Source organism: Carcharodon carcharias, chromosome 19 (genome assembly GCF_017639515.1).
Source record: "Carcharodon carcharias isolate sCarCar2 chromosome 19, sCarCar2.pri, whole genome shotgun sequence".
Classification (NCBI taxonomy): domain Eukaryota; kingdom Metazoa; phylum Chordata; class Chondrichthyes; order Lamniformes; family Lamnidae; genus Carcharodon; species Carcharodon carcharias.
Genome location: NC_054485.1, coordinates 96,829,165 through 96,842,162, shown reverse-complemented (window position 1 = coordinate 96,842,162; position 12,998 = coordinate 96,829,165). Strand labels below are relative to the sequence as shown.

Below are 12,998 nucleotides of genomic sequence, written 5' to 3'. Positions count from 1 at the left end.
TACCACGGATACGCTGAGGGGTCAACTGATCATCACAGGCGGGCCTCCCTTGGCTTCAGAAGCACTCAGCTCAAGTTTCAAAATCCAAGGGGTTGACAGTCACGGGAGTTAAGGAGTCCTCCAGAAATGTTATACCCAGCTTGAAAACAGGACATACAAGCATGCGTACAAACATAAGAATTAGGAGCAGGAGTAGGCCATTGCCCCCCCCCCCCCCCCCCCCCCCCGCCAAGCTCTCCTCACCATTTGATAAGATCATGGCTGATCTGATCGTGGCCTCTGCTTTCCTGACTACCTTAGATTCTTGACTGATGAGGGAGTCTATGTACTCAGACTTAAAAATATTCAATGACCCGGCTTACACCACTCTCTGGGCGAGAGAATTCCACAGGCGAATGACCCTTGGAGAAAAAAATTTACCCCGATCGCTGTATAGATAGGAGACCCTTTATTTTTAAACTGCGTCCCCTAGTTAAACCTCTCCCACAAGGGGAAACATCCTCCTAGCATCCACCCCGTCAACTCCCCTCAGGATCTTATACGTTTCAATACGATAACCTCACAATCTTTTAACAGTGACTCATCAGAAAAGCCGCACCTCCAACAGTGCAGCAGCACCTTCAGTACTGCACTGGGAGATGTGGCCTATATTGTGCGTTTGAATCTCTCTAGAGCGGGACACGAGTCCACATCAAAAGGCAGGAATGCCACTCACTGAGCCCAGACTCTCGGCACCATAGGCAAAAGCCTCTCCTCAAAAGAAAATCCCTTCATTCCAGGAATCAGTCAAATGAACCTTCACTGCACTGCTTCTAATGCAAGGCACCGGGTGCCAGCACATAATATACCTTGAGGCACTGGGTGCCAGCACATCACATACTCTCCAAGGCACTCAACGAGAATCTGGCTGGAAATTATCATAAAGGGCTACTTCATTCTCCAATACATCCCTCCCCTCCCCCAAAACGACGGAAACTCTTACTGAGGTACGATTCCACCACTGTCCGCATTAACTCACTCAACTGGGGACCAAGAAACAAAGGTTGGAAAGTCCTCCCACCTTGGAAGGCTATCACAATCCATCCATTCTTACCTGTCGCCTGCCTTCCTAATCCCCCTTCAACAATCAGACCGTCAGTTTTCATCCGAGGTCACCCAGCAGTGATTCTGAGTGGGAGTCCTGGCTGGTTTCATACTCCTCCCCTCCCTACCAACGGGGTGCTCAGGTCACCAGCAGTGCTCCTTCTTACTGCTGATTGCAAGATTTGAGCCACTTCTTTCTATTTAAGCTAACAATTCATCCGCGTCCTTATTATGGAGGGTAGTGAACGCAGTACAGTGGAGCAGCCAAATCCTCGAGGATCTATCAGCCGCAACACTTCACCCTCAGTGAGCCAGCATATACAATACATGATATATCAGTTAAGTATCAGCAGGATGTCCCAAAGCACCTTGCAACGAAACACACAGTGTAGTCATTGTTGTAATGTAGGAAATAGGGATAGCCAATTTGCGCACAGCAAGCTCCCACAAACAGCAATGTGGTAATGATCAGATAATGTTAGTGATATCAATTCAGGGTTAAATATTGACCAGGATACTGTGTGGAGGGGCGGGGGTAGGGGGTTGGGGAGGGTGGGATCTTCCCTGCTCTTCTTCCAAACAGTGCTATAGCACCTCTGATGCCCATCCGTGAGGACACATAGAGCATCAGAAAAGCCGCACCTCCAACAGCGCAGCAACTCCTTCAATGCTGTCCTGGGAGATGTGGCCTATATTGTGCGTTCGAACCTCTCTAGAGCGGGACACGAGTCCACATTCTCGAGACTCAAGAGGTAGGAGTGTTAGCCACTGAGCCCAGACTCTCGGCACCATAGACAAAAGTCAAAAGCTGCCGAGATTACCTTGTGTTACTGTATAAGGTCACGTGAGCACCACCTTCACCAGGCTTCAGCCACCTGATGCCAGGCTGGTGGGTATGGAGGCATCGATCAGAACACATTGTAAATCATGAATCATCCACGTGGCAACAACCCTCACTTATATACACAGCAAGTGAGCCAGGCTCAAACTCAATCCCAATCTTAACACTGCATCACTGTGCTGTTTTTGGCAATTATATTCAACCTAAGGAGACTGTCGATTCTTACCATTTCAAAGCACAAGCTGAAGATTTAAATAAAGGGCTGACTGAATGCACAATCACCTCAAAGTCGAATTTCAGCACACATACACGCGCGCGCACACACACACACACAGCAACTGCACATCCAGTGTACATTGTACACTCAGAGTAACCAATCCCAGTAGTGACATTATACGCACAAGGAAATACAGGGGATATCTTAAGAATAAAAGCAAAACAGTGCTAAAATGTATGTACCAGTTGACTCAGCTCCCTTACCCTTGGGGTAGTAGGGTGGGTGTGCCCCTGACATGGACTGAATTCACATGGAATTGAAATGGTCTCATACCCGCTCCAGCGTGGTTCAGTTAAAACTTTTCCAGACGGGTTGGAAATGAATTTTTCGGCTCCTCAAAGTTCAGCCAGAAGGAATTGAACTTTTACACAGGTTTCTGACACGACCAGTGATCCCAACTGAGAGTCAGAAAATAGCCGATCCAGACCAGGGCCAGTCAGCACTGCCTCCAAACATGGTGTCTTGCCACCAATCACAAATGCCCAGTGCTGTGCCACACATATTTCTGATGGAGGGCACTGCAGATCAATTGATTGGGTCCTGTTCTGACGTTAACTTTTCTCAAGATCAATTACATCATGTCAACGGCTGACAGCAACTGCTTCGCGAGACAGTAAGACAGGATTAAGCTCACTGAGTGTGGCCCAGGTCTAAACCACCAATCGCAGTGACAGATTCCTGGCTGCCATAGCACTATGGCACGCCCAAATGTGACAAGACACACACATGCACGCACGCATGCACACACTGTCATGATTAAACTAATGGAGCATATATTACATCAATAGCACATACGAACATACAAAATAGGAAGAGAAGTAGGCCATTCAGCCCCTCAAGCCTGTTCTGCCATTCAATAAGATCATCGTGATCTGCTTGCATTTCGAGTGCTACATTCCCACCTAACCCCAATAATCTTTCATTCCCTTGGTGAACAAAAGAATCTATCTACCCCTGTCTTAACAATATTCAGTGACCCCACCTCCACCACCTTCTGAGGCACAGAGTTCCAAAGTCACACAACCCCCAGGGGAAAAAATTCTCATCTCTGTCCTATAAATGCCGCCCCTAATTTAAAACAGTGCCCTCGAGTTCTGGACTCGCACACAATTTTCTGCAATAACCTTTGATGTGGCACCTTATCAAATACTTTCTGGGGATCCAAGTGCAGTACTTCTACAGGCTCCCCTTAATCTACAGCGCATTTAACTCCTTCAAATAACTCCAATAAATTGGTAAACATTATTTCCCTTTCACAAAATCATGCTGATTACCTTGTGTTTCTCTAAGTGTCCAGCTATAACTTCTTTAATGTTTGACTCTAACACCTTCTCAGGACAGATGGCCTGCTAACTGGCCTATAGTTTCCTGTTTTCTGCCTCCCTCCCTTCTTGAATAAAGAGGTTATATTTGCTACTTTCCAGCCCTAAGGAACGTTTCAGGAATCTAGGAAATTTTGGAAAATTAACAGCAAACCATCTACTACCTCATTAGCCACTTCTTTTAAGATTCTAGGATGAAGCTCATCCGGGCTGCAGCTCCAGTTTGCTCAGCACCGCTTCCCTTGTGATTGTCATTTCACAAAGTTCCCATCTCCCTTCCATCTCCTGATTTACAGCTATTACTGGAATGTTTTTTGTATCCTCTATAGTGAAGACAGAAACAAAATATTTGTCCACTTCATCTGGCATTTCCTTATTATCTACTAATAACTCCTCATTCTCACTCTCTAGAGGACCAACACTCACTTTACCTACTCTTTTCCTGTTAAATACCTGAAGAAACTCATGCTATCCATTTTTACATTTCTAGCTAGCTTCCTCTCATACTCTAATTTCTTTCACCCGGTTAACCTTTTTGCCATTCTCTGCCATTCTTTATATTCCAATCATCTGACCTGCCACTCATCTTTGCACAGTTATAAGCTTTCCCTAACTTGTTCAGTTAACCACTGGCGGTGGATCCTCCCTTCAGAAATTTTCTTTATAGTAGGAACATACTTATTCTGTGTATTCTGAAAAATCTCCTTAAATGTCTGCCACTGTTACTCTATTGATCTACCCCCTAGCCTAATATCCCAGTTCACTTCAGCTAGCTCAGCTTTCATGCCCAAATAGCTGCCCTTATTTATGGTTAAAATACTAACCCACTCTTTCCCCTTCCATATTGGATGTAAAATTCAACCTTGTCGTGGTTAAAGCTACCTAGGGGTGCGTTACCTGGAGGTCACTAATTAATCCTGTCACATTACACAATACCAAATCTATTATAACCTACTCTTTGGTTGCTTCCAGACGTGCTGCTCTAAGAAACTCTCTCGAAAACATTCTATGAACTCCTCATCCAGGCTACTACTGCCAATCTGATTTTCCCAGTTTATATGTAGATTAAAGTCACCGATGATTATTGCCGTCCCTTTATCACAAACACCCAATATTTCTTCTTGTATACTTTGCCCTACATTGTGGTTACTGGCAGAGAGCCAGTAAACCACTCCAAGTAATGACTTCATTCCCCTACTATTCCTCATCTCCACCCAAACCGATTCTACATCCTGATCTCCTGAACCAAGGCCATCTCTAACTATTGCAAAGATGCCATCCTTGATTAACACTGCTACCTCTCCACTTTGACCTAGCTTCCTATTCTTCTTGAAGGGTATACACCTCTCAATATTCAGGACCCAATCCCTGTTATTCTGCAGCCACGTCTCCGTAATGGCTATCATATTTAATTTACTTCAATGTGCATTATCAACTTGTTAAGAATGCTACGCGAGATACAGAACGTTTAGTTTTTTCTTTTTGTTATCTTCGTGACATCTGGTCTTGATTTTTGGTGCATTCTTAGAATCACAGAAATTCACAGAATCACAGAATTTTAATGGCACAGAGGGAGCCCATTTGGCCCATCGCGTCTGCACTGGCTCTCCAAATGAGCATTATGACCTAGTGCCAGTGCCCTGCCTTTTCCCCATACCCCTGGATATTGTTTCTGTTCAAATAATCATCTCTGCCCTTTAATAAACCGCATCTTTCCACATTTGATCCCTTGCCCCACTCTTTTGCTTAAAACTCTCGCTACTTCCCTAGTCATGTGGTTCACAAGAACACTGGTCCCAGCCCGGTTCAGGTGTAGATTGTCCCAATGGTACAGCCCCCACTTTGCCCAGTACTGGTGCCAATGCCCCACAAACTGGAACCCACTTCTCCCTCGCCAGTCTTTGAACCATGTATTCATCTCTCTAATTTTATGTACCCTATGCCAATCTGCATACGCTCAAGTAATAATCCAGAGATTATAGCCTTTGAGGTTCAGCCTTTTAATTTAATGCCTAGCTCCTCATACTCTGTATGCAGAACCTCCTTCCTAGTTCTGCCTATGTCGTTGCTGCCTACATGGACCACAACAACCAGATCCTCCCCCTCCCACTGCAAGTTCCTCTCCCGCTTGAGCAGATGTCCCAAACCCTGGCACCAGGCAGGCAACACAGCCGTCTGGACTCTCATTCTTTGCTACAGAGAACAGTATCAATTCCCTTCACTATACTGTCCCCTACTATCACTATATTCGTTTTTGCTCCCCCAACTTGGATGGCTTCCTGTACCATGGTCAGTTTGTTTATCCACCCTGCAGCCCCCACACTCATCCAAACAAGCTGAGAAAACCTCAAACTTATCGGACAATTGTAGAGGCTCACACTCCTACCCTCTGGCTCACACTCCTATCCTTACCAGCCTCAATTGCACTCACACCTTCCTGTTCCTGACCACTGACCAAATCAGAAGACCCAATCCTAAATGGTGTGACTGCCTCCTGGTACAAAATATCTAGGAAACTCTCACCCTCTCTGATGTGTGGCAGCGTCTGCAGTTCAGCCTCCGGCTCAGTGACTCTGAGCCGAAGTTCCTCAAGCCGCAAACACTTACTGCAGGTGTGTTTGCCCTGGATCTCAATGTTATCCAGGAGCTCCCACATGCTGCAGCCTTGACACATCACTTGTCCTGCCATTCTTAATGTGTTTTACATATTTACTTAGTTATATTATTCATTTATTTACAACATTTTTTGATATTTTATTAAATTTTACCACCAATCTGGGTCCTATTTTAAACCTTAGGAATAGAAAAGGCCTTAGCAACTCACCAGATAGTCACCAAACAGCTAGCTCCTTGCCCTGTAGCACAAGTCAGCCATTGTCATCTAGGACATGAGCGAGTGGGAAAATGTCAAACCTCAGATGTGACTCATCCCGGCCTTCCCTCTTTTCACAGGGTTTAGAATTACTTTGGAAAAAGTTAGCAGCAGAGGCTATATCACAACACCAACACACCATAAACTTCCTTGGCTTCATAATGTCAGTGACGAGGAATGCACAGATGCAAAGTTAAGGGATATTCATCCAGGTAACTGCATGTCTTTACCTCAGGGGTCCCGGTAGGGTTTACAATGACTCATTCAGTCATCCCTGCCACTCCATCCCCCACCCTCCAACTCAACCTAGGGCAGAGAGCTAAGGGCACCAGCAACATTCCAGTGATAGTTTATCCCTCACCCATCTAGCCAGTCTTATGAGCCAACAACAAAGTACATTCAAAGGATGCTATATTTGCAAGTTAAATGCCCCAAAGGCACTGTGCAGGGATGTAATCAGCCAGAATTTTGACACCGGGCCACAGGAGATGATATTAGCATAGGTGACCAAATGCTTGATCAAAAGGTTTCAAGCAGCCTTCTGAAACATGGGAGAGAGAGCGCGAGCGATAATTCCAGAGCTTAGGATCAGGCAGCTGAAGGCACAGCCACAACATAAAAATAAATTGCAGCAAGAGGGTTGTGTGTTTCCACACTTATATAAAAGCATCATTATAGAATCTGTACACTTCAGATGCCTAAACAATCGCAGTAAAGAGAATGCCATGGTAATGGAAGTGGGCACAAACACACAAATATCCACACACAGGGTTACAGAAATGAGGGAGTGATGAGGCCATGAGTACGAGGATAAGAATTTTTAAAAAGGCATGTTGGTAGACAAGGGGATTCAATTCAATGGTGGTTGAGCTGGGGAAGGGGACCAGGGGATTGTTGAGGAGGCGGTGATGTGGGTGGTCATTGGAGAGCAACCTGAAGTAAGAACCCCACAATCGGTTCCATTCTCCTGGCCCTTGCTATGATCCTCATGCAAGACCTCTTCGGACCACGTGCCACACTTTCTGCTACCTCCCTGACTGCCTTTGTCCAGCCAACTCAGAACAGATCCGAGACCAGGACTCCGACCAGGCTGAGACCAAGTGCTTATCGTTCAACCACTCAATGGGACCAGCCCCGGGCGGGCACCGCAAAAATCTCTTGCAAGCTGGAACGGCCATTTCTCAGAATATCTTAAAAGGACATGTCCTTTTTGCAATAATTAAACCAAATCACCATCAAAACAAATCTCATTCAACACGGCACCAAGAGCGAGAAATGTATTTGCATTTATCCAGTGCCTTTCACCTCAAGACGTGCCAAAGTGTTGAACAGCCAGTTATTCTGCTTTTTTGAAGTGTAGTCACTGTTGTGATGTAGACAGTGTGGCCAAGCAATTTGTGCACAGCAAGCTCCCACAAATGCCAACAGATAAATTACCAGATAATCTGTTTTCTTAGCAACGTTGATTGAGACACAAATATTGGTCAGGACACCAAGGAGAATTTTCCAGCTCTCCTCTGAATATTGCTTTAGGAACTTTTATGTTGATGAGAGGGTAAACGAGGCCTCTGTTCAATGCCTCATTTGAAAGGCGGCTACTCCAACAGTATAGCACTTCCTCAGTACTGTTTTCAATACGAATACATCCCAGTGGGTAACACTCTCACCTCAGTCAGAAGATCGTGGGTTCAACTCCCACTCCTGAGATTGGAGCAAATTTATCTGGGCTGATACTCTAGTGCAGTACAAAGGGGGTGCAGAACCGTCAAGAGGCTCAGTGTGGAGGGAGCGCGGCACCGTCAGAAGGTCAGTGCGGAGGAAGTGTGGAACTATCAAGAGGCTCAGTGCGGAGGGAACGTGGCAACGTCGGGTGTCAGTACAGAGGGAGCACAGCACTGTCGTAGGGACAGTACCCAGTGAGCGCTGCACTGTCAGGGGGTCAGTACCGAGTGAGTGCTGCACTGTTGGAGGTGCCGTCTTTCGGATGAGTCTCCTAGATGGGTGCAAAAGATTCCATGACACTATTTGCAGGAAGGGAAGGGGTGTTCTTTCTGGTAACCCGGTTAATATTTATCCCTCAACTAATGTAATCGAAAGAAAAAGCATGTGGTGATTATCTCATTGTTGTTTGTGGGAGCTTGCAAATTGGGTAGATACTGCATTTCCTACATTACAGTAACCAAGTATTTCACTGACTGTACAGCATCTTTGGGATTTCCGGAGGGTACGAAAGATGCTATACCAATGCAAGTTCTCTGTTATACACAATGTAACTCTTATGATGATATAATATATAAAAACCAAAATGTATTTCAGAAATATATATAAACAAAATGTATTCCAGAGAGCTGTGCACTGCCACACTTAGAATAAATACATTATAGAATCCCTACAGTGCAGACACCAAAACAATCCAAATTAAGAGAATCCAACTCTAACAGCATTTAAAAAAAACAAAATAAACTTATCCAATCAACACTTGAAAATCCTCAGTTATAGTATATCTATATTTTAAACATGTCAATCATGCACAGGTGCTAAAATGTAAATATTCTAAACACAGCAAAATCCCTGTTAGTACCTAAAGGCAGCTGAAAGGTTTTTTCCTCTCTCTCTCTCTTTCAATGCAAGTATGGCTTTCAGATCAACTTGCTTGGTACCGCCATCTCAAAGCTTTTTGAAACATGAACTCAGTGCTGATAGGTCTCAAAAAAAAATCTCTTCTTTCCCAGCTCAAACTTGATCCCCACCCCCACCCCCACTCCCTCACTCACTCACTCCTCTCCCTCCCTCCCCACATCCCACTATCCATTGGAACACTCAATATGTGCAATGCAACCTTAACAAAACGTTCATGCAGCCAGTAATTCGATTTTTATTTTATATTCAAAAAGCTGGTTTGCCAATCCTTTTATTTTCTTCAGACCGAACTGTTATTCTGTTTTATTCTGGTGAGTAGTGGGGGGTGGGAGACAGGGTGATGGTTGTACTCCTGACGTTTGAAGTGGCCCCTCTTGTTTGGTTTGAACACACCTCATTTAGATTGTTATTTTTGTCCAGGAGAAAATGTTGAAATCCACAGTGTATGTTTGCATGGAGTAAGGAAATTGATCCAAAAACCTTTACAGTGTTGGGCTGAAAGGAGACAGGGGATGGGAAGGAAAGAAAATAAATTACAATTCTACAGAGAGAGAGAGACAAAATGTGGGAAATTGCATTGATCAGTATTACTTGTGGAGAGGTTACAAAACAATCCCCCTGTTTCTCTTGGTGAAAAGTGATCAGGAGTTACATTGTTACCCCCTTCCCTTCTTCCTGTGACATTCTGACAAGAGGCAGAAAGGGAGAGGGAGAGGGAGGAGAAATGGGAGAGGGGAGAGGGGGGTGGGCGGTTGTTGAGGTGGTAGAGAAGGAAAAGTCAGAAAGATTGCAGCTTTAACACAGAGAATGAGACAGAGAGAGGGAAGAGCTTTCTAAGCTAAGGCCAAGATGGCGGGCCAGAAAATTGTTTCCCTTTTTGTGTGTGTGTGTGTGTGTGTGTGTAAGAGAGAGAGAGAGAGGGGGGGGCGGGCTAACATATTTCTCTTCCTATTTAACAGAGGCATTTTACAGGAGTTGAATTCACTCACCAGTCTTTTCTTTAATCTCACACAGAACACTGAAGAGAGCTGGTTTCATCCTGTGACAATTCAAGGCATGTTTCCTTCAGGAAAATAAATTCACATGATCAATAAAGGGACGCAGAACACAAAAAAAACAGAGCAAACTTTCAACCACATTTCTTAAAAACTGCTCAAGCTTTCTCCCGCACATTAGGATTTGCAAAATGACAATGCAGGTTTATAATTTGGTTTTATTTTGTGCAAAAAGAGGTAAATTAAAGAGGGGGGGGGGGCAAGAGAAGAGAAAAAAAAATAACCAACTTGGCCTGAGCTTCGTCCAGACTTTGGTCAGTGATGGTCATGATCTGATGAAGGATATCCCCGATGTCTTGCTTCCTGCCGTCCCCGTTATCCGTAGCGTTTTCGTGCATGTGGGCACTGAGGGGCTGGAGGCCGCTTTGCACCGGGTGCCCGGGCATTCCCACCCCGCCGCCGCCGCCGCCGGCTCCCCGAGCCTGCAGCAGACGGTTCTGATCTTCCATCCTTCCTCCTCCCAGGCAGAAAATGGGGACAGACAGGTCCAGCGCCTCCGCTTAAAGATTTCCGGCACACAGACACACACACAGACACACACACACACACAATCCCAGCGATCCAGGCAAAACGTCGAGTTTTCTGTCTGAGTCTTTCTCTCTCTTTGCCTTCCCTCCCCCCCCCCCTCTCCTCCTCCCCTAAGAGAGAGAGAGAGAGAGGAAAGGAGGTGCTGGTAGGAGAGGGAGGGTGTACAAATCTACTGAAATTTACTTCCCCCCCTCCTCTTTTTTTGTTTCTTTTTGCTGCTCAATGTTCCAGTTCAGTGTAGAAATCGGCTCTCAGATCCTCACTGTCTTGCAGAATTAAAGGTTTTTTTTTCTCTTTTTCCACCCCCCCCCCCCCCTACACAGACAAGAAGGAAAAGTACTACAGCTCCCAGTTTTACTCTCCCATGTCAACTAGCACTGTGCCTCAGTGCTGCCACAGTCGCTTACTTTGTAATGCAGATAGATGTTCAAGGGAGAGAGAGAGAGAGAGAGAAAAACGAGAGGGGGGATGGGTTTCTTAAAGAGACACTTGCCCATTTCTTTTCAATTACCATGAAGTTCTTGCTGATTTTATCCTCTGCCTGTCTCCACCTTTACCTGTAAAGTGGACTTGCTTCATCGGGTTGATGGTATGGAGGGGGGTGTTCAGCCATGACACTCTAACTGAGCGAATCAGACCAGGAATTTCCACGGTCCAATGATGATTGCCAATGACACTGAGCTATGTGGTGGAGATGGTGAGAACGTGGTCGAGGATCTGGAGAAGGGGTAGGGGTGGGTGGGGGGGCAGCACTGGGAGTCAGGGATGTGAAGATCAGTGGACCAGAGACCTAATCTATGGACTGTCAGTTTGAACTTCGAGAAGAGGGTGGGAATGAAGGTGTAAAGATTCTGGGTGAATCCTGGAGAAAGTGAGTCATCACTGGGGCCAGTGATGGCAGACGATGGGGGTGTGGAAATGAAAATTAAGCAACGGATTAGCTCCGGTTGGAGTAATTGGAAGAGTTGCAGTGGAGTATTGTGTGATGAAAAAGTATCACTGAAACTCAAAAGAAGAGCCTACAAGACAGTTGTGAGACCATCCTTGTATTATAGTGAAGAAACTTGGGCAACATTAAGAAGCAAGGGACAACCAGTGGCTATTGATCAGGTGCGGATACTGAGATGGATGTGTGGTGTGATGAGAAAGGACAAGATCAGGAACCAGTACTCCGGGGGGGAGGAGTCACTGAAGATTGTGCGAGCTTCGAAAAAAGTAGTCAAAAAGAGATTGAAATGGTATCTATCGCGGTGACAGTGAGGTGGTGACGTGAGTGTTGGAGATGGGCCTGCCAGGGACAAGGAGAAGGGGAAGGCCCAAGACCAGGTGGAAAGATGCGGCGGCCAGTGGCTTAAACACAAGAGAAATGGGTGACTGACAGGGGGCAATGGGGAAGTGTGATCAGCCAGCGTTGTGATGAGACCAGGTAAAATAGGAGAAGCCTAAAGGAGAATTCAGTGAAAGAAAAACATGCATCTCACAATGTCCTAAAGCACTGAAAGTGAATAAAACACTTCTTGAAGTGTAATGCAGGAAATTGCAGCCAATTTGTGCACAGCAGGATCCCACAAACAGCAATGTGCTTTTGGCCAGATGATCTGTCTTAATGACATTGATTGTGGGATAAATATCAGAAAGTCACTAGGGAAAATATCCTCCTGTTCTTCTTCAGAATAGTATCATGGGTTTTATTTTTACATCCACTTGAGAGGACAGACAGGACCTCGGTTTAGTATCTTATCTGAAAATCAGCACTTCTGACAGTCAGCACTCCCTCTCTGCATTGAACTTAGTTAAGTGTCTATAGTCATATTTGAACCCACAACATTCCTGATTCAGGAGCAAAAATGCTACTCACTGAGCCATGGTGGACAGATGGAAGGGTTTCTCAATATGGTGTGACCTCCGGGATGAAGCACTGAGGCTGATGGAGGGATGGGTAAGTGTATCAGGGGCTGGGGCGAGAGGAAATGATAGAAGAGATGATAGAGTTGGAAAGGTTTAAACATATAAAAAGATTTTTAATTTGAGTCATTAGGTTACTCAAGATGGAGGGTGTTAGTACAACGGGAGACTTTAGGTAAAGATATTGAGAGATGTGGAACAATGGCAGGTAAATGGAGTTGAAGTACAGATCTGCCAAAATCAAATTTTAGACTTTTAACAGTTGATACAACTGAGTGGCTTGCTAGGCCATTTCAGAGGGCAGCTAAAAGTCAACCACATTGCTGTGGGTCCAAAGGCACACATACGCCAGACCAGGTAAGGACTGCAGATTTCCTTCCCTAAAGGGCATTAGTGAGCCTGATGGGGTATTTTCATTATTAGACTTTTAATTCCAAATTTTTTTAAAATTCAAATTTCGCCATCTACCATGGTG

General features: G+C 45.2%; 1 protein-coding gene across 6 annotated transcripts in view; it reads right to left on the bottom strand.

The window, feature by feature from the left end:
- Window positions 1-10,705, bottom strand: part of LOC121291372 (pre-B-cell leukemia transcription factor 2-like) — an 86,830-nt gene extending 76,125 nt beyond the window's left edge. For all 6 annotated transcript variants that reach the window (XM_041212453.1, XM_041212455.1, XM_041212456.1 and 3 more), the window contains exons 1-2: window positions 10,319-10,705; window positions 10,025-10,098 (exon numbers count right to left, since the gene is read on the bottom strand). In XM_041212453.1, coding sequence (XP_041068387.1) covers window positions 10,025-10,098; window positions 10,319-10,539 — 295 coding nt within the window. In that variant the 5' untranslated portion in view covers window positions 10,540-10,705. The remainder of the gene's footprint in view (window positions 1-10,024; window positions 10,099-10,318) is intronic.
- Window positions 10,706-12,998: the final 2,293 nt, after the last annotated feature.